We start from the raw sequence: 20,280 nt of genomic DNA, 5'->3' as shown, positions 1-20,280 counted from the left end.
CCAAATGATCCTAGGATCTATGGTGTCTGGAGTTTTATGCCCTGGCAGGGTCTCCCAAGGCAAACAGGTCCTGGGCGATGGGACAGATGAAGAGCAGTTCAAGAACCCCTCTGAGTAGCCACACAACATGGACCGTGACGTCGCCCGGTATGGTGCAGCCGGGGGCACCCCTGGAGCCGGCCCCGGGCTTGGGGCTCACATGCAAGCACCTGGTGGACTGGACTCACCAGGACCATCAGGAGGAGGCCTCGAGGAAGACCCAGGACACGCTGGAGAGACTGCGTCTCTCGGCTCTGCCTGGGACGCCTTGGGGTTCCGCTGGATGAGGTGACTGGGACCAGGGAAGTCTGGGTGTCTCTGCTGAGACTGTTGCCCCCATGACCCGACTCCAGATAATGCGACAGAAGGAGAAGAAATTGAAATGGTGCCGTACCTTTAAGATTAAATTAATGTATTCCTTCTTTGAGTTTCTTATCAGTGACTATTTGATGTTATGCAGAGTTGGCACTGGCTTAATTAAAGTTTTAATATCACATTAGTGGCCATTCATCCCTCAAATTCAAAGTATGTGTATTTCTTGAGCTTAGACAACACTCACCAGATTTTTTGTATTTATTTATTCATTTATTTTTAATAGATTATTTTCTAATATCTCTTTTCAGAGAAATCTTTCAGATGTTATTGTCTTCATCGAAGGGATGAGATCAAACTTAAACTCCTCAGTCCCAGCAGAGAGGTCTATGGAGACTAATTAAGTGGCAGCACTATTTTGCACTATGAATGTCCAAAGTTTTTTTTTACCAACTGTTTATATTTCATATCACAGGGGAATGCAAACAAGTTAACTTAAACACTGGATGCTGGGGAAATGTGTGACAAAGTATTTATTAGAATTCAAACACAAGTTTTTTTTTTCTTTTGTTTCAAGCTGTTTTGAAATGATCCCTAAAATATAGTTACTGAAATCATGTCATGTTCCAAAATGTGGCAAAGGAAAATGGAAACAAAACTGCTTTGCACTGTTGAAAGATAGGGCATAAAAAGGATATCCAACCTTTAAAAATAAGATGAGCTGAAAGTGTAGTTAATTTTGTCAGAACAATTAAAGGCACAACTTGTATTAAATTTTCATATAAAGCCATTCATGTAGATTGAACAGACACAGTCGGCGCAATAGTATTGATTTAAAAAAAAATGGACTGGGGTTTAAATATTTTGTTTCGTTATGCATTGGTAACTTTGCCAGAGCGTAAACCAAAGAAAAACAAACAAACAAACAAACAAACTAACAAAAGATTCCTCTTCGCTGTAGAGCGAATCTTAACTGCTTCTCAAGGTTAAAGGAGTTATGTACCCAGTTTCACCGCTGGGTGTCGTAGTCGTGCACTGCATGTACGCCACCGCAAACCAGCGCTGTGTGATTCTTGTACTCGTCCTCTTTCGTTGTTCCGAGCTCTGAAAAAACGCCAAGCTGTAGCAAGGCCACCACCAGTTCGCGGGCAATGTGAAGTGACGACATACTGTAAGTGCGTCGTATTGCGACTGAGCGAATGCCCCCCTTTGATTTCGTCAGTATAGTTCCCCGTGAATTGCAATTGAGGCGAACCTTTTTAGCCTACTATGCCTCATCAGCGTCCAGCCGGTGCCCAAAAAGCGAATGTCAGCAAACACAGATACATGATTTCACTTTCAATTCTAGTTGTTCTTAAAGCAGTAGTTTAAAAAAACAAAAACAAACAAGCATTGCAAGTTCAATAAATGGAAACGCCAATCTATCCTAACGAAAGCAGTAACTTTGTGCTGTAGTGACCGCTATATTCAACATATATGGTTTAGTTTTCGACACAGGCGGTAGGGCTACAAACGGAAGATGAACCGCGATGAGACGTGCAAAACTTAATGTGTAGTAATGGTGAGCTTGTGTCTGTTTTGCTCAGTTCCACTCGGCTTGAGGGCTGTGGCAAGGCTTTGCTCAACTTTTAACACTTGATTAAATATCAACTTGTCGGTAGTTAATGACAACCACTTGTTGATTCGTGAACAAAAAAAATGAATGTGCAAGTCCCAAGAGGCTGGTGTTTGTGTGGTTCTCAGGAGGAGCTGTTACAAGGTCTGTCCCACTCCACTTGGTTCCTAGCAGGGAAACCTCTCGCTTTGATGGGGGCCTGCACGGCCTCTTTGTCCCAGCCGCTAACGGACACACTGCCTCCTGCTGTGTTTACTGTGTCTGGACATGAAGATGTGTCCTGGCTCTGGAGCTCTCTGACGCTGCTACTGCGAGAATCCATGTCCAGTGGCGACAGATACCCAGCTTCACTGTTCAAATTCGAGTCCTCCAAGCTAAACAAGGTGCTGTTCTCAATAATCCCCAGTCCGAAGCTCTCCAGCATTTCCATGACGGACGGAGTGGTCGGGTCGCATGGGGTCTCCTCCTCGATGAGGCTCAACGTGGGCAAGATGTGCACCAACTCCGCCATCTCCATTGGCCGGATGACCTCGGTGATGCTAGGAGGGAACTCCTGCTCCTCGGTGAAGGACTGTTGCGTGTCCAGAACTGCTATTTCCATCTGCGCCACCACAGCAGGCTCCAGTGCAGCATCGATTAAAGCGCTGGTGCATGCCAACTCTGACTGGCCGATGCTTGTCAAGTCCATGGTCGACTGGGCAGCAATGTCCACGGGGTAGCCTCCCTTGGCGATGCCCTCCGTTAGTGCTAGCGCAGGCTCGTCGGGGATGGCCATTACCCCTGCTGGAGGGGACACCTCCGCTGTGACCACATTTGGTGGTGTCCCGCTGACTAAGCTGTCTGAAAATGCAAGACAGTTGAAATGAAGATTAAATGCTAATCCCTTAAATTGTAGACGCTTTCAGACGCATTTACTGGACTGAAAATGTGCAGCGCCACACTTTTGATTATTGCAAAACAATACGTTAAGCACTGTCTTTGTAGCTACCATGAAGTGCTAAGTATAAGCTCCCTGCACAAACTCATTGTTTGCTGAACAATATGCACATGTAAAAGGTTCAACAAAAACAAGGTCGCTGTAAGTCTGGCTAGGGGTATTATCAAAAATATTGGAGAAGTATCAGCCACCATTTCTCAAAAGTCAAGAAAAGTCCGAACCATTCTCATTTCTTAGAAGTTCACAACCAGACGTATTGCAAAGGACCTTTAAGTTGAATACGTCTAAAATTGCCTTGATGGGTTCAATGAAGACATCAAAGCACCCGCATCACAGTTGTACCTGCAATAGCTTGTCTCTGAGCCTGTATCCGATGTGGCCACGTCAGTCTGGCCGTCAGACACTCCTCCTCCTCCTCACCGTCGGGACGTGCCGGCGGGTCCCCTCCCATCACCAGGCCAAGAGGCACAGCCCCCACCCACTGTCGGGACCGAACACATTGTAGACAGTCCATAATCCAGCGGGCATCCCTCCACACCACATCAAGATGCTGTGGAAAACAGAGAAACGAATGGGTTCTTTGTCAAAGAAGAGAAAAGCAGACAAAGGAACTATTTTTCCTCATCAGCTACTTTGATCTTCTGCTTTCATAGCCTTACATGGGAAAGATCAGTGATGCGGTTGAGGCGCTCTCGGGCCTCTTGCACCTCCTTGGTGTCCAGCGCCTCCCGCAGGGCCTGTTGGGCCAAATGGGTGTCCAGCTCTAGCCTCACCCAGGCCTGGCAGTACTGGCACAAGAAGTCCCGTTCATACGTCCAGAAGTGAACTGGAGAAAAGAAAAAGGAATATGGTAAATATTAAACATGAAAGCTCATTAGCGCGTTTTAACATTTCATGGATAGTAAGAGTTCACGCAGGGTCAGCTGTAATGAGGGATTTCAGCTATACTGGAAACAAGTCTTGAAGTATAGATGAAAAGACTAAAAGAACAAAACAAATGAAAAACAATACAAGAGCTTTTTTATTCTCAGTTAATTTGGCTCTGGTGATTTAATGAATAACAACCAGCAGATGTCTCAATTTAAACTTCCAAGACGGTTGAATTTCGAAGTTCGAATCTGAACTTCTTCCTTTATCTCACCGAGATCCACTTTAGAGTGTTTTAGCTGTTCATACAGCTGAGTTTCCTTTCTGTTGCAGGAGACTTACAAGTGGTCCTTCAAAACCACAGAGGAAAGCAAGATGCAGGTGCTGCAAGCTAGCCTTAAAAACCAAAGTAGAAAAAAAAAAAGAGCGGTCGAAAAACAGGAAACAACTGTGAGCCCAGCTGCTGCTAAACAGGTTGGCTAGTACACTGCAGCAGCAGCAGTTTTGAAATGAAGAAATGAAATGAAGCACACAGAATGGCACTCAATCCTACTTTTAGGTACTTCACAGCGACCCTCGCACCAAGAGGAACCATTGAGCTTGCTATACTAGTTTTTGTGTTTTTTACTCTTATTTTTTATGATTGCTTATTTGCTCACTTGCTTTGAATGGGTGTCTCCCTCCTTAATGTCTTCTCTGTGGTCTTACCCAGCAGAATGAATGCTTTACTTTCATCCACTGTCTTTTGGCAAATGGCACGTCGGGGTAATCCAAAAATGAAATAAATGTTATTTGTACCTTGAAAATTTTACAATTCATTGGCTTGAAACGGCACACCCGGCTTGCCTGCCTGACCAGCGGCCCACCAGGGCCAGCCATCCGTGCGTCAATGACACGGCTGCCATTCTCCCTGTTACAAGCCCGTGAGCTGTAAAAACGGGGAACGACAGAAAGGCAAGAAAAAAAAAAGTAAACCATCCTCACAGAAAGATCACTATGAGGATCGTTTATTTCCAATCCCACCCCACGCAGCTTCACATATCGTTTTTTTAAAAAAAATGCTGATCCTCGTTGGAGGGAAAGTCCACCCAAATTCTCCACCCACCCAGCTCGAAGATCTGCAGCGGCATGGTGAGGCCCGGCTCCTTGGTGCCCACCAGGGGCCAGTAGCTGGAGCTGAAGTCCTCACTGGGAGGCAGCAGCAGCAGCATGGACACCTTGTCTCCGAACTGCAGCAGCTCGCGGGTGTACACGCCGTACTGGTACGCCTGCCGTGGGCAAACAGAAGACCCTGGTTAGGGAGCTCTCGCCACGCCAGGCCGTTTTCTGCAAACAGGCGCGGAGAGGCTGCAGTGTGACGTCACCCTGTAGAGGGGGATGTTGAGCTTCGTCAGGAGATGCGTGACCGCCGCTCTCAGGGACCTGATGAACTCGGCCAGGCCGCCGCTCTCCATCAAGCTCTCGTCCTCCGGGGACTGGCCGCCGCCGTTTGTTGTGCTGTAAACATGGCTCTGCAGCCAGGCCCACTCCTCCCTGTTACACAAGAGCGACATTTGCCGTTTTCGCAAGGCGAGAAAAAGACGCGGACATCTCACCGAAGCAGCTTGTTACGCACGATACTTTGTGCACTTAGCGATCGTCCTTACACTATGCTTTAAAGGTCCATTGTGTAAAATTTGATTCAAGATTCAAGAAGATTTAAGAACTTGATTTGTCACATGCTCATAGAATGTGCAGCGAAATGGGGGGGAAAAAAATGGCATGATTTATGATTGACTGCCCATAAATACATCACTAAAAGTGTATACTCGCAGTACAATAAAAGTGACTTGGTTTCCCTACGCTTAGAATGGTTCTCACATATGTAAGAATATACATAGATCAGTAAGGGTCTTGCTCCTGGTTAGCGGCCATCTTGCACTGCCATTTTTTTTTAAGGAAGTGCGGTATTTAAAATTTAAATACGAAACACACTGCAGGGCAGACTTCCTTAAAAAATTTAGGTTTAAAGCAGCAGGGAGGCCAATGATTTGCACTCAGTCACCTGGACACGTGTGCGTTGTGTCGGACCCTGGTGTGGCAAAGCAGGTTGGGCAGCCTCTGTGGCACCAGGACTCTGATCTGCTCCACGGAGCTCCACAGCTTGAGGATGCCAACGTACAGACCCGGCTGGGCCCACTGAGCACTGTGCCTGTGGAAGGACATCTTCTCCTAGGCAACAAAGAGAAACGCACACATTCAGTTTTCAGGCCACAGGGTGAGATCATGTCTCACATTGGGGTGTCAATAAATAGAAACCTGAAATGACTGCATGACTGTTTTTATTATTCAAATTGCTGCTGTAGTTTTATTGTACTTATTAAATGTTTTCAGGGTGACCTTGATAACAGTTGGCGTGTCACCTTTCCTGTGAAATAGAGGACAGCAAATCTACGGCAATGCTGACATTAATAATAAACCTATATCAACTTGTTCCTACTGTCCTTGGCTGTCCAGGCCAATCATCAAGTCAGAAATACATTATGTATATTAAATACATACATATTAATACATATTTTATAAAAATTTTATTCAGCACACACTACTGTATGTCTGTGGAACTCGACAGGCATACAACAGACTGTAATTCTCATTTCAGTAGCAATGCATTATTCATTTTGATGTATTCCGATAAAACATTTTCTCGTAGAACAACATAAATCCTAATATTCACAATGGAGCAACACGTGTACAAATTGGACCTTTTAAATTTGTTTTGCCGATGAAGGCTGCCGGCGTTAATTCCGCTGCGCTTTCAAGGTTGTTCGAGCAGCGCAGAGGAGGAAAAACAAAGCTCGATAATCAACCAGGGAAAGTCAATACGCTCTATCACTCGGCACCCGCCGCTAAATACATTCTGCTCTGCCAAGCTATTGCTCACTGCGTGTCCCCTCGCGTACCAAAGAGCAAAACCTCAGTTTCACCTTGAGCTGCTCGTAGAGCATGTCCATGGCGGTGGGCTCGGGCAGCAGCGGGGTTCTGCTGCGGTTCTTCTCCAGGCGGGCCAGAGGCATCCAGTGAAAGGGAGGTTCGTGGGGGCTTGGGTAGGAACAGGCAGGAAAAGGTGGTGTTAGAGAAATTGAACGCATGCTTTTTAATTGAAATCATTTCATTATAATTTGATGTTTAATAATTAAATTGAGTTTTGTCTTTTTAAAATATTTTTGTCCTTATTTGTTGTGTAATGCTTTATTGCAGCGTTTGTCAACTGGTGGGTCATGACCCAAAAGTGGGTCACGGAGCTGTTTTGATCGGGTTGCGGCTTTGTGGGTAGTTTCCCATTTTTTTCAAACTACATGTACTACATTTATAGATAGATAGATAGATAGATAGATAGATAGACAGATAGATAGATAGACAGATAGACAGATAGACAGATAGATAGATAGATAGATAGATAGATAGATAGATAGATGGATGGATAGATAGATAGAGAAAAAATATGGGCATTCATATTGCAGGACACACAATTCAATTCAATAATTTCAATAATTTATTTACTACATGATAGAATGTCTGCTAGTGTTTTATTTTTGTGAAACAAAATTTGGTGAGCGACGTCATGTTAAGCAAAAAAACAAAATGTGGGTCCTGAGACTCCACCAGTTGAGAACCACGGCTTTATTAGACATCTTGTGCTGATTTGTGGATGTCACCAACTTTAGAGAGGTATCTTGTGACCTCACAAAGGGATAGAACATGAGAAATGTGTGTTTTGTCTGACACACTTCAAGAGGTGGTGCAAAAGTGGCGAGGTTCCATTTCTCGTTCTCGAGTTTATTGACAGGCCCTTGTACGAAAAGTTTGAGTTGCGCGTTGGATTCCAACAGCATCATCAAAGGAATCTATTTCGAGCAGAACCTTCTCTGGGGGTTTATAAACATAATCTAAACAAATCCTTGTAAATCTGACTTGACAGCGCTGACTTTAAATGAAGATTTGATATTTTACAAACAGACCTGCACGACTCGTTTTTTTTTTTTTTTTTTTTTTTTAACCCCTTCTTACACAGCAGCGTGAACCCTCACATGAATCGAAACTCGAAAGCACAGCCGCAAAAAAAATATCTAATAAACTGTCAATGCCGAGGCATTTTTATCACCAAAAGATGATAAAAGATCAGGAATGCCTCGGAATTTATTTTTGAAAAATATACGCTTGATGTTTCAAAGCCGCCTTTGTCAATCACACCCTCGAAATCAGAAGGGCATTTCTTAGATAGCAGGTGATGCTTTCCCACCTGGGAGTGTTTGGAAAGGCCTTGAGAGTCACCAATAAGACGTTGCCCTGTCGGTCTTTCAGAGGCTCATAGTACACCTGGCCCAGGTCCACTGTTCCCAGGGAGGACTTAAGGGGGGGAAGCAACAAAAAAAAGACAAAAAAACACAAATAGTAGGATTTGGGGTTTTTATACAAACAAACAGATTCTGAGAATGCCAGCCCTCTAAGTACTTTAAGATTTTTTTTTTGAAAAGAAGGAAGCATTAGCGACAAAAGTAGGGGGACTAGCCCATTTTACTGCTTCTTATCAGGCGTGGTAAGCTGCTTAACTCCGTACCTGCAGCTGGGAAACGGCTCTTAAAATGTTGTGCCTGTTCTGGAGGAGCGATGAGGGGGAGGAGTGAGCGGAGGAGAGGGCCTGCTGCAGCCAGGGGACTTGTTGCCACGCGCAGGACAACTGAGGAAAACAAGGAACGTTCGTTTCCCGGCAGAAGATTTGGTTAAAACTAGAGTGCGAACAAACAAATCGGTCAGCGTTTTATATTATCAAAACTGTTGGATTTAGCTACAGAAAAAGACAACACATTCACGTGTGGCAGCTGGTTTGTTTGGACTGACGACTCACCTTGGCGAACCAGGGGAAGTTGTTGATGATGGAGGTGGAGCAGCACTGGATCTCCACCAGAGGGATCTGATCCTCAGCTGTCACCAGGATGTTCTCCTTATGGTAGAACACGGTGGCCAAGTACACACCCCTGGGGAGATGAGAGGGTTGAATATATAAATATCTATCTATCTATCTATCTATCTATCTATCTACATACATGTATGTGTTTACTGTACATACATATATACATACATACATACTGTATATGTATATATACATACATGTGTGTATATATATTCATGTATATATATATATATATATTCATATATATATATATATATATATATATATATATATATATATATATATATATATATATATATATATTCATATACATATATATATATATATATTCATATACATATATATATATATATATATATATATATATATATATATATATATATATACATATATATATATATATATGTATGTCTGCATATATGTATAAATATATATATATATATACACACACACGCATACATATTGGGTAATTATCCAGGAAAAAGGATAAAATCGGTCTCTTGTAGTAAATTAAATCAGTGTTTACTATAAAATGGCAAAACTCCTGCTATCAATTAAACCATGGCAACAACATTTTTATAATCTGTCCCTTGGCTTTGCTCGTAATTGAAATTTCACTCATTTACTAATTACCACTGTGTCAACACAGACGCCTGGTGGTTTAATCCACGCAGCCATTCTGGAATTTATTGAAAGAAGAGCAATCCAACCAATTTCAATACAACAGAATACCCAGTTGGGCCCTGTGCTACAGCAGCAATAGAAAACATTTCAAAAAAACATTTCGAAAAAAAACTAAAAATCTCTGCACTGTTTCGTACGGCGTCATCCAAATGACTCGGCGCTTCTCCTTTGTCGCGTAACAGGGGCGTGTTTTTAGCCCAAATACCCTCGGACGGTTCGCGTAACCTCTCGTGAGGAGGCCAGTGAGTTTTGCATGCGACCGGAAATTGAGCGCCGCCATGAACACGGCCCCGGGGCTATAGGAGGCTGCGGTGTTTATTGTGGCAATAAACACGGCATTGATGTCGCTGCTCAGAGACAACAACAAAAACAAAAAAAGCTGGATTGCCGAGTTTTCCAGGACACCTTAAAGGCACCGCTTCAAGCAAGTGGGGGAAAATGTTGCGTTTGCGTCTTGTGTTTATTCACACGTTTGGTGGCCGTCACGGGCTTCAGATGGTTTTGTGGATTCGAATATAAAGAGTCAGTCAAATTAATGTATACAAACATCAGGAAAAGAAAAACTTGCATAAAGATTTCGGTACAAAATTTATTCAGACACCACAGAATTAGCACAAGTTACCTTTAGCCTCTGCAAGTACTTATAGAAATTGAATATTTATGCAAGTTTTTTCTTTTCCTGATGTGTGTATAGATTATATTTGGCTGACTGTATGTCAACATCATCCATGCAATTCTGGGAACTAATTGTGTGTATTTCAGGCAGGATGCACACATTTAATTTTACTGCTGTTTGTTACCACGTCCTCGTGTGCATTTCAGCAGCTACAGCCTTTGACGCAAAGTGTAGGAGCGTCCCTATTAATCCATTTATCCACCACTGTGGTCCACTGCGGGGAGGAAGACTCGATCAGTCACATGCCACTTGCCAGGGTTCGGCATCATCAATCACCGGCCGTTTCATAAAGACCTCTAAACTCATCTGAAGGCGCCGGCGTTCCCCTCCGATATTAAAACCCGAGCTTGCGGAGCCATTAATGGCGCCGCCACCGCGGTCGCCTCGCATTTAATCTCAGGAGGTGGAGCGAGACGGGCCAGATATGGAGAGCTACCTCTGCAGGAGACGGACAAACTTGGTGGCCGACTGGAACAGCTGCTTGATGCCTCGGGACACAGACAGACGCTTGCCGGGACTCTGGGGCTTGGAGCTCTCTGTGGAGCGGAGGAGAGGAGGATCAGACGGCGCGGGAGAGAGAGTCAGCGCTCCAAGGAGCGCGCACGCCGCCGCCTTTGAGTCGAGTGTTGCCGCGTGGTGAAAATGGAGCAATCAGCGCTTTGCCAGTGGCGTAAAAAAAAATAAAAATGGCATCAAGTGGTTGCAAAATAGGTTAAAGCGAGCCAATTGAAATGCATTTCGTGTCCGTGTCTCAAACGGCTGCTCAGTCTGATGGAAAACACCTATTAGATGATAAATAGATAGATTGCTAGATAGCTAGATGGATCCTTTATGTATCCCAGAGGGAAATTTTAGACATCCAGTCGCATAACATTACATATCTCGTACACATAAAATGGAAAGTTAAACACTTACAGGTACATAAAATTAAGGGTATGGAATACAGAGCATGTGGAATAATTTGGCCTAAAAGATTCTTCAATACATTGCCTATGATCTGTTCCCATGGTGGAAGAGTGTGTGCAGAGGTGGTCGTGCAAGTAAGCAGTAGACTCATTAAGAAAATCAAGCCTCCGAAAAGGTTATTATGCACGAATATTACAAACATAAATTCAGTAAATGCTTTTCAACAGAAAAGACACTCTAAAAGCTAAAAGAGCAAAGTGAATAAATGAAGTATTTGGAGGGAATTTTTGCTTCGCTTCACTTGAATAAAGCCTGGTGGGAAGGGAAGGGCGATGTCGTCTCCCTCACCAATGCAGAAGCCGCCGTACTGCGGTTCCCTGGCGTCCTCCAGCAGCTTCCGCACGAGGGCCTCGTGGTTTCTGAACTGGGACTTCACGCCCACGCATTCCCTCCAACCTGCACGGCGCCGCCGAACAAGCATAAACAAAAAAGAAGGGAAAATAAAAGAAAGAAATTGCTACCACCTTTCAGCAATTAGGGAGGAATCGTTGAAGTGGTAAACAAGTCATTTGCAGTCGGCCTGAGATGGATTGTCAGCGTTGTTTTACTCTTGAGGCCAGCGGTGGGTAACTAAGTTTAGTAGATTTTTTAGGTATCTGTTCTTTACTTGAGTTTTTGTTTATACATTTACCACCTGCATTTGTTCACAAATATCCGTACTTTCTACTACTTACTTACAGTGGGAAAAAAACATACTTGTTACTTTTGTTCGAAAGATACCAATTCTTTTAAAAGCAATTAACTTATAACTGCAGTTGTTGTTGCTTGTAGTGGAGCTATTTGAACTATGCTGCTGTGCTGTTAAATCTAAAAGTACCTCAGCTTATCAACAAATACATTTTTTCAGTAATTGCAAAAAATGTTTTTTGCTTATTGCTCATTTGAGAACATTTCTTATGTTCACTTGAGCAAAGGAGTTGAATCACTTCTTTTACTTTTACCAGACTATTAATATTTTTACTGAAGTACAGAATGTGAATACTTTGTCCACCTCTACTTGAGGCTCCTTTGAAACTACATGCACAGGCCGAACTCCACTGCACGGCACCGGTGCTGGCCGTCTTAATTCCCAATGTCTTATTAAGCCATCCATCTCAGCAGCCGGTCCTGCTTTTCTCACATGGCGCTTAACGTCAGCCAAGTCATTCCATTACCCGCGGACGGCACTTGGAAATAATAGAGCCCCCGGAAGGAGGCGCGTCCACATTCATCAAAGCTGGGCCTCAGTGGAGGAGGGCGTGCGTGTGTGTACTCACTGGAGGGGGTGGCGCAGGCCGGGGTGGAGCTCTGGGGCGGGCCCCATCCTTGCACGTTGAAGGCGCTGGCTCTCACAAAGTACTGCACGCCCTGCATTTGGGAGACGCAAGCGGAACCGGCACGTTATCACCGTGCATCATACCTGTCATCCGCAGAGCGCCGTGCTCTCATTACTAATTCATCCGCCAAGGGGGAAGAGGGGTGGGGTGTTGTCATATAGGGAAACCGCCGTCGGCGCTGAGGAGGAGGAGGAACGACTGGCGGGCGATCAACACGATCAGCGTTGATATTTGTGTGTGAGTGTGTTGACTGTGTGCCTGGGCAGGACTTACCGCTGTGAGTCCCTTGATGCTGTGCGAAGGGTTCTTGGTCTCCGAGACTTGCGCCGAGCCAAGGATGCGTTTGAAGCTGGCTGACGTGCTCCATTCCACTGCGACCCAAAAAAAAAAAAGAGAGAGAGAGAGAGACGCGGTCTCACTGACAGGTTATTTCTCCGGCTCCTTCTCGGCACCTCCAACAGAGTGGAGAGCCAAAGATTTTGAACGTCAACAGTCGTTCACGAACACGCAGTACCTCGGCCTAATCTGCCGTTGGCTGAGTGGAGAGTGACATTTATGTAGCTGTAAAGAGCAACAGCCAAACTAGCAAAGCTGTCACAGGGGAATAAATACAGCTCTTTCATACCCTGTCAGTCGAGGTGGGAAGTGGCTATGTTGTGAGTATGTTACTGCACTGAGGTTGATTTTTGAGGTATCTGTACTTTGCTTGAGTATTTCTTTTTTTTCTGAGGACTTTGTGCAAAAGACTTTAGCATACACAAATACATAAAAGTAATTCACTTATTAATTGGTGTTGTTGCTTAAAGTGGAGCTTTTTGAACTATGCTGTTGTGCTGTTAAATTTTAGATGGAGATTGTTGTAGAGTACCTGGGCTTATCAACCTATGTATTGTTTCATTAGCTGCGTTTCCATTAGAGTTTTTCGTAAAATAAAATGCGATATTTCTAAAATTTTGACAAAGTACATTTGCGATTTGCAGGCGTTAAGCGCATAAGCCTTAATTCTCGTAAAATCTCATCCAGCGAGATTTACGAGAGTTATGTTTGCTTTTGTTTGTTTATGTTTGTTTGGCTGCCAAGAATGGTTGTTATATTTTCCTATTTTAATACTTGCGAAAAATATTCCGGCTCTTCCTCCGTGCAAACGCAGCGCCCCATTTTCACTTGAAGTGGACTGGTTACGTGACCACATACAGTATGTCACGTCCGGTGACGCATAAATGCGAAAAAAGTGTTTCCATGACACTTTTGCGATGTACCTCTATATCGATACGTCTGAAAAACCACCTCGTGAGAGCGTAAAAACCTTTTAGCCATATTTGAGATGTTTTTCGAAATTTAGTCATTATTTAGGTTTTGCGCAATTCTAGGGTTAATGGAAACGCAGCTATTGATATGCAAAAAAATATTTTTTACTTTTTACTTAGGTACATTTCAGAACCGTCTTACTTTTACTTAAGTAAAGGAGTTGAATCAGTACTTTCACTTTTACCAGAGTACCCATACTTTTGCTTAAGTACACAATGTGAATACCTTTACTACTTTCACCTGTCAGCCTAAATGACGTGACCTTGTTTCCACAAATCTGATATTCGCCACATCTGACTTTATTCATGTGTTCCCACATTTATCTACCTCTCCACCCTTTGATTAATAATATATTGAAGTCTTCCCTGTCACCACCTACCTCTGTAGCGGGTGATGAGCCCTATCGTCTCGCCCTCCAGCTCTTTGATCACAACAAACAGAGACGATTCGCTGGTCACCAGTATGGACACGTGACTGGGAGGCCCCGGCAGCTCTGAGTAAAAGATTCAGAAAGACTGTCAATCGATACGAGCGGCAAAGCTTTCATAAATAAATGTAACATAGAATTAAAAATTACAGTTGTTTTTTTACATCCTAAAAATAGTGGTCACCCGTGCATTTCAAAAGCAGGCAGCATCTCATTATCGCGTCTTCATGCTGTTCAGCAACTCACTAACTACATCAGCTGTTCTACAGCTGTTATCTGGCCCGCTCGCGTATGAATAAAAGCCAATTAAAACCCCTCCAATCTGTCACAATCGTACGGCCATAACGAGAAAAACCCATCTGCGGCACAGTTGAAGAACTGTGACCTACGCCGTAAAACGTAATCAAGGGATTAAAAAAAATATATGCCCCCGCGGACAAAAACACATCGCTAATCTGCATTTTGACAAAGTGGCTGTCTCTCTTTGAGAGAGCCTAATTGCACCTATGGAAAAATAGCCAGTGCCTCATCACCCTCCAAATAACACGACCGGCCGTAGAGCACTCAGGGAAGTGGGGCTTGAGAGCGAAATGAAATGAGAGAAATTAATATAAGGCAGTTATTGCAAGTGCAGAGTGGACAGCACCGCATTACAAAAATAGATACAATTTGATTGCGAATCGACGTAGACATGAGGATGGACTCAAGCACATTTGTAAAGTGGTGTGGAGGCGAAGTTCTCATATGACTCAATACGATGATGAGTGATTGAGGCTTTTCAGTGAGATGTGTTGGGCCTCGGGTGGCAGGGATGAAGGCAAACGCAGATCAAGTCCAAACTCTGAATCGCGCTCATCCATCTTGCCAAGCTCCAAGAGAAACCGCTTTCAATAGACTTTGTAGGATCACATTGGATTTGGTCCAAAGCCCCTGAGGAGCTCAATGAAGAAAAGTGGCAGTTTTATCTTAAAGATGAAAGTGACAAGTGCAAAATAACACGTTTTTACTTTTACTCGTGACTGGAGAAGACTTTCCAAAGGAGTGAAGAGAAACGCTGCAGTGCAACACACATCATCACGGTGCCTCTGAACAAGCATCTTACAGTACGTTGCCCTGGAGCTGGATGACTGAATATATGTTCAGTCAGCAATCACCGTTTTAAATGTGTCCCCTGGGATCTTCACCAGATGGATGCATGAGATTATTCCGAAGGATTTGGGAAACACGGCATCAACACTTTAATCAAGTGTAACTTGTGGCTGCTGCTCAAGATTTTTATTGGTTTCTATTGGAGCTAAGATGTTTTTACAGCTACATGTTTTTATCCTATTGAGAGACTGAATGATGCACTGCTTGCACCGGTAGCACACAATTTCATTTTGTGCGCTGGTACAAGTTATGACAAATAAAAACCCTTTGACCTTTTGATCAAGTGTGCTAGATTTCAAAAAACGTGGTTCTTTAAAAGGGATTGGGAAGGATCTAAACAGAATCAGGAAGTCGCCGTGATGAGGCTTTGTGAAAAAGCGCTTTCCTCCAAGAGACGGACACTGAATTATGCCTTGCTTTAAAACAACTGAAAACAGGGAAGAGCCGAGTCGGAGGGTCTCCGCCGGCCGTTCCGTGACGACTGACCTGTTTTCTGGAAGTTCTCCCTCATCCGGCAGTACAGTTGCAGCCTGAGGCTCCAGAGGCGGACGTGTCTGTGGACCTCAGCCTGCGCCGGAGGCCCCGGCCCCGCCTTCCTCTGCAGATCCGTCTTCTTCTCCTCCACGCGCTTCCCCGCCAGTGCCACCAGCGCGTCCAGTTTGGCCTGCCACTCGGCCGGTCGCCACACTGGGAGGACACAAAAATGAAGAAATTACGGTGTAAAAATAATGCCTTTCTTTCAATTTCTCAGTGGTCCAAAGGAAACGAAAACAAACTCTGACTCACGGAAGGGGTTGTGTCTCGCTCCAGCCTTGGTCAGCACATGGAGCAGGGGAGAGTTGTGGGTCAGGGCGGCCACGTCCAGGGGGACCAGGCCTTGCTCGCTGACCCGGTTCACTCCTTTCTCCCTCTCCCTCTCCCACTCCCTGTCCTTCTTCTCTCTGCGGTCCCACACGCTGCCGCCGCCCCCTCCGCTGGTGTGCTCCCTGGAGAGCAGGCTTTGCACGGCCAAGGTGTCTTCATTCTCCACGGCGTCCCACAAGGTCTTGTACTGACGGCGAGTGTAGAAAAAGAGGGCAGGAGTTTAGACCCTCGGATCTAAAAATTTAAAAGAGTCCCAGGTGGTTTGCGATTTAGGATTATATATATATATATATATATTTTTTTTTTTTTTGCAATGGAGGGAGATTTTCATCCCGAGCTCCGGTTATCAAAAAAGATTTTCAGGGTAAAGCTGTCCAGACAACAGTTCTTTATTTAGCCCTTTGTTTACAGTCTTTCTGCTAAAATGCGGAGCTTTAGCTTCCCACTGATAGCGAGCTATTTGTTGGACCTTCTGCTTGTTTGGAAAAGGGGGGGAGGGGAAATCATAGCATCCATGGGACTGATTTGTAAGGCTGCACAAACATCTGACTGAAGGTTCTGTCACCATCCTTGGAGAGGTGTCAGGGCCTTTTGTGACATTACAAATAGTAGTTGTGTTTCAGAGAGTGTGTTTTACAGTATAGCATACATTATGTGCAGAAAACTGGTTTGAACAGTGTATTAGAGCACAGGTATTTGAAAAACACTAGTTGATGAAACAACAAAGCGAAGGCTTTTCTCAACCAAAAATGAGACAGCCAAAAGGTCTTACGGCGTCTGCAGATTTGCTCAGGTGCTTCGCCGCGTCCACTTCCCCGGCAACAGACGACTCGCCGCCCCGCAGCCTGACGGACAGGTTCCTGTAGATGCGCTTGGGCGAAACGGGACCCAGGGAGCGTCGGCGCTGTGGCGGGTTTCGCATGGACATGACAGGAAGAGGAGGAGGAGGAGGTAGAAAGAGGAGAGCGGGAAGGAACGCACAGATACTGAAGACGGAGGGGGGGGAGGCACGCGGTCAGTTCATTGAGAGGCAGACTGCGACTCTCGGCCTGATAGCCACGGGAAGGAGAGCAGAGGCATTTGAAAGTGAAATGAAGAAGAACTGGGGGAAAGTGAACGGAGTGTGGAAAAGGGTGAAAGTCATTAGAAACCTGCAGGAGCGTGCGGAAGTGGGGAAAGCAGGGAGGGAGGAACAGAATAAACAAGTCAGACTTGCGCGCCTTCTTCTACAGGGAAGGCAATTTTCTTCAGACTTGAAGGGTGAGAGCGCTGGCTGGGCTGAGCGCGCTGCCGTGTGGGTGGATAAATGTTGAACAGTTACTATGCCTGCACACGGCAGATGAAAAAAAAATGCCTTGAAGCATTTATTTTTGTGCCTCTTACTATTTCCCTTTTGTGCTCCTGCGTGCCACGGGTGTTACTGGCCGCGAATGGAATCTCTCAGTGCCGAACTGAAGGACCTATCAATCTCATTAGGCCAAGGGAGGTGCTCGTGAGCGGGAAGAGTTCAAATCCCGTCCCCCATAATAAATACAAGTCTGAAATCACCAGCTGAGAGACAAAGATATCCGCGCGAGAGATCCATCACCCCCTCTACAATAATGATGCCTCATTATTGGTTGAATTGCCTTTTCATCACCGCAGTCTGGCATTTTGGAGCCTGTTTAAAAAAATATAATGATAGAAAATCTGCCTTACGGTTTTGAAGCTGAGAGCAAATTGCACACAGCCATGTTTCATTTATCAGTCCGCAAGCCTTCTCCTCTTTCATCGTTTCTCAACCTCGCTCCTATTCTCTCGCATTCTTCTCCCTCGACGTTATGGGGAGACTCGCAAGTCCGTTTCGGCTCATGTGATGCCTCGGGCATTCAGAGATCTGACAACTCAAACTCTATCATCTCAGACTCAACATCAATTTTCCTGTTACAGGAAAGCGTCAGGTTTCGTTTTTTTCTTTCTGTCTTTTTTGTTAATTCAGTTTCAATCGACTGGATTCGCGCTGCGCTGAGAGTCCCACTGTCCTTTGCATGAAAGTCAATACTCCCCTGGTTGGTGCCAGCTGAGCAGCTCTGGCCATAGTGACGCCACCTCTCTCCCGGTCAACACTGCATCTGCTGCCTCACAGTGTGACCTGTGATGGGTGTGCACAGTACCTGCACTGTCTGCATGCTGGTGTGTGATGATGCCGTCGAGGCAATAGGGGCTGTGCTGACCCATGCTGTCAGTACAGTTTGTTTACGGTGTCTTACATCAGTTGTGGAACCGTGTTGATGAAACACTCGGGAGAGGGGATTAGCTCTTGCTTTGCTTTTTTTTTTTTTTTCTTAGAGGCATCACTCTGACAAGGCAAAACACCTGCGGGCTGAAGAGGGTTTGCAGAACGTGCTGGCACTGCAGTGCAACTGAATCTCAGTTTTGTGAGAACTGACGTTTTACCTGAGAACAAAAACTGCATTATAGGCTGGACATAGTTTGGCGCGGACCCCATGCGGTTTGGTGTGTTCGGCGTGACAGTATCTCAGCTTGAGGTGACACTGAGGCCGTGTGCTTTTTTGTAGGTTTTTTCCCCCCTTGCCTATGTAACCCACATGCTAAGAGATGAGCAATGTGCTGCATATTTGCAAGGCGCTTTGTGGTGAATGTTGAAGCTCACACATGAACACATCATAGTGTGACAATTTCAAGTCGAATCCAATGCTCATGGACGTAAATACATATTTTAGTTACATGAGTTGATATAATGCATAAAGGGCAATTATTTCAGTGTACTAGCAAAGCGGCAATAGGCATCCATTGCGATAACTCTTTGTGTATATGTGATTAATTAAGAACCCAAAATGCAATAGGCAAAGTAAATTGCAAAGCAATTGGAGTGCACAACACAACAATGTTTCAGTATGCCAAGTTATTAATGGGTTTAGAGGACTAAAAATAATAACAAAAGCAGATTTTACAAACTTACAAACTTTCTTTGTGTCACTCTGGGAGATTTAAAATGACAAAATAGAACAATAAAGCAAAAAAAGAAAAAACCTGTTGCTGCTCAGTCAGTATTGTATCAACTTGACAGTAGGACGTGTCTGTCTTAAAAAATGCTCACTTATTTTGACAACAATTAAAAACAACTGTAAATATACCAACTTTGTAAAGGTATGACACCAAATGGCTAAAAGTTGAATGGAAAAAAAAAAAGCGTGCATACAAAAACAACAATCATATTTCGTGTGGAAAACTTACCGTCAGCCCACACTCTCACTTTTCTGCCAGTCGACGACTTTTTTTTAAAAAAAATTCCTTTTAAAAAAAGCGCCCCGGTCTCGGTCAAACAAAATCCATGGTGCGTCGACCTCAGGAAGTCTTCCCCCAGTCTGACGCCGAAGTGCACCTGAACGTCTCACCACTTGGAGCGAGAGCCCGCCGCTGCACAGCCGCGCGCGCTCGCTCGCTCGCGCCCGAGCTCGCACACACAGACGGAACCGAACGTGTGCGCAACGTGCAGCGACGTGACCGTTCCCCACTTTGTCCGCGTGCAGTGAAGCTCTCCCCGGCTCGGCGCCTTGACTACGTCCATGAGGCCGCGTTGATCTGAATGCAGGACAAAACGCACCCGCCGTTTAATAAACTGCCCCCGCAGGCTCGTCGTGCCAGTGTTTGTCACCCCCCGCTGTAAGAAAAAAACAAAACAAAAAAAAAAACCGTGTTGCCTTTTGCTTCTGACCCTCTTATGTTTACATCACAGGAAACATCGCGTTACAACTACGTGAGCAAAAGTGAAGTGCCGATCGAAGTGCGGGCAGCTGAGTGGAACGCTCTTTTCTCTGCAAGAGCTGCAGCGTGTTGGGAAGAAGCAATTCCTGTATAGTTTTCATTGATCCGCAGCTTCTGGTTCATTTAGAAATACACAAGAAGCACTATTACTGACCCTATTATTATTTTATGTTATTATTTATATTATTAATGTATAATTTCAAAAAATTATTTCCATCTTTTCCTCCCTAATATCAGAAGGAATACAACTACAGTTTTTGAGTGTTTATTTTTCTTGTGTTTGTTTTGTTGCCTCTATTATTATTACTTATTATTATAGCTTTTGGTACACTCACGCACACGTGCATAATCTATCACTACTACCTTCAGTCTGTGTTGTACGTCACATTTCTTTACCTGTA

At 44.6% G+C, this 20,280-nt stretch overlaps 1 protein-coding gene across 1 annotated transcript; it reads right to left on the bottom strand.

Moving 5' to 3' along the window:
- Positions 1 to 866: 866 nt before the first annotated feature.
- LOC142886594 (ankyrin repeat and fibronectin type-III domain-containing protein 1) lies at positions 867 to 19,823 on the bottom strand. The gene is made up of 19 exons (XM_076023604.1): positions 19,349 to 19,823; positions 16,884 to 17,262; positions 16,034 to 16,298; positions 15,734 to 15,934; positions 14,051 to 14,164; positions 12,637 to 12,734; positions 12,304 to 12,394; positions 11,336 to 11,443; positions 10,518 to 10,617; positions 8,656 to 8,785; positions 8,368 to 8,487; positions 8,050 to 8,156; positions 6,734 to 6,848; positions 5,815 to 5,981; positions 5,135 to 5,303; positions 4,876 to 5,038; positions 3,563 to 3,729; positions 3,246 to 3,453; positions 867 to 2,806 (listed from the first exon to the last, which is right to left on the bottom strand). The coding sequence occupies exons 2-19, from the start codon at positions 17,037 to 17,039 to the stop codon at positions 2,091 to 2,093; spliced, it is 3,195 nt and encodes a 1,064-aa protein (XP_075879719.1). The 5' UTR covers positions 17,040 to 17,262; positions 19,349 to 19,823; the 3' UTR covers positions 867 to 2,090.
- Positions 19,824 to 20,280: the final 457 nt, after the last annotated feature.

Source organism: Nelusetta ayraudi, unplaced genomic scaffold (assembly GCF_046127955.1).
Source record: "Nelusetta ayraudi isolate G7.1 ecotype Tasmania unplaced genomic scaffold, CSIRO-AGI_Nayr_v1 ptg000016l, whole genome shotgun sequence".
Taxonomy (NCBI): domain Eukaryota; kingdom Metazoa; phylum Chordata; class Actinopteri; order Tetraodontiformes; family Monacanthidae; genus Nelusetta; species Nelusetta ayraudi.
Note: the sequence above shows the minus strand (reverse complement) of the source record. Positions and strands in the feature narration are given on the sequence as shown.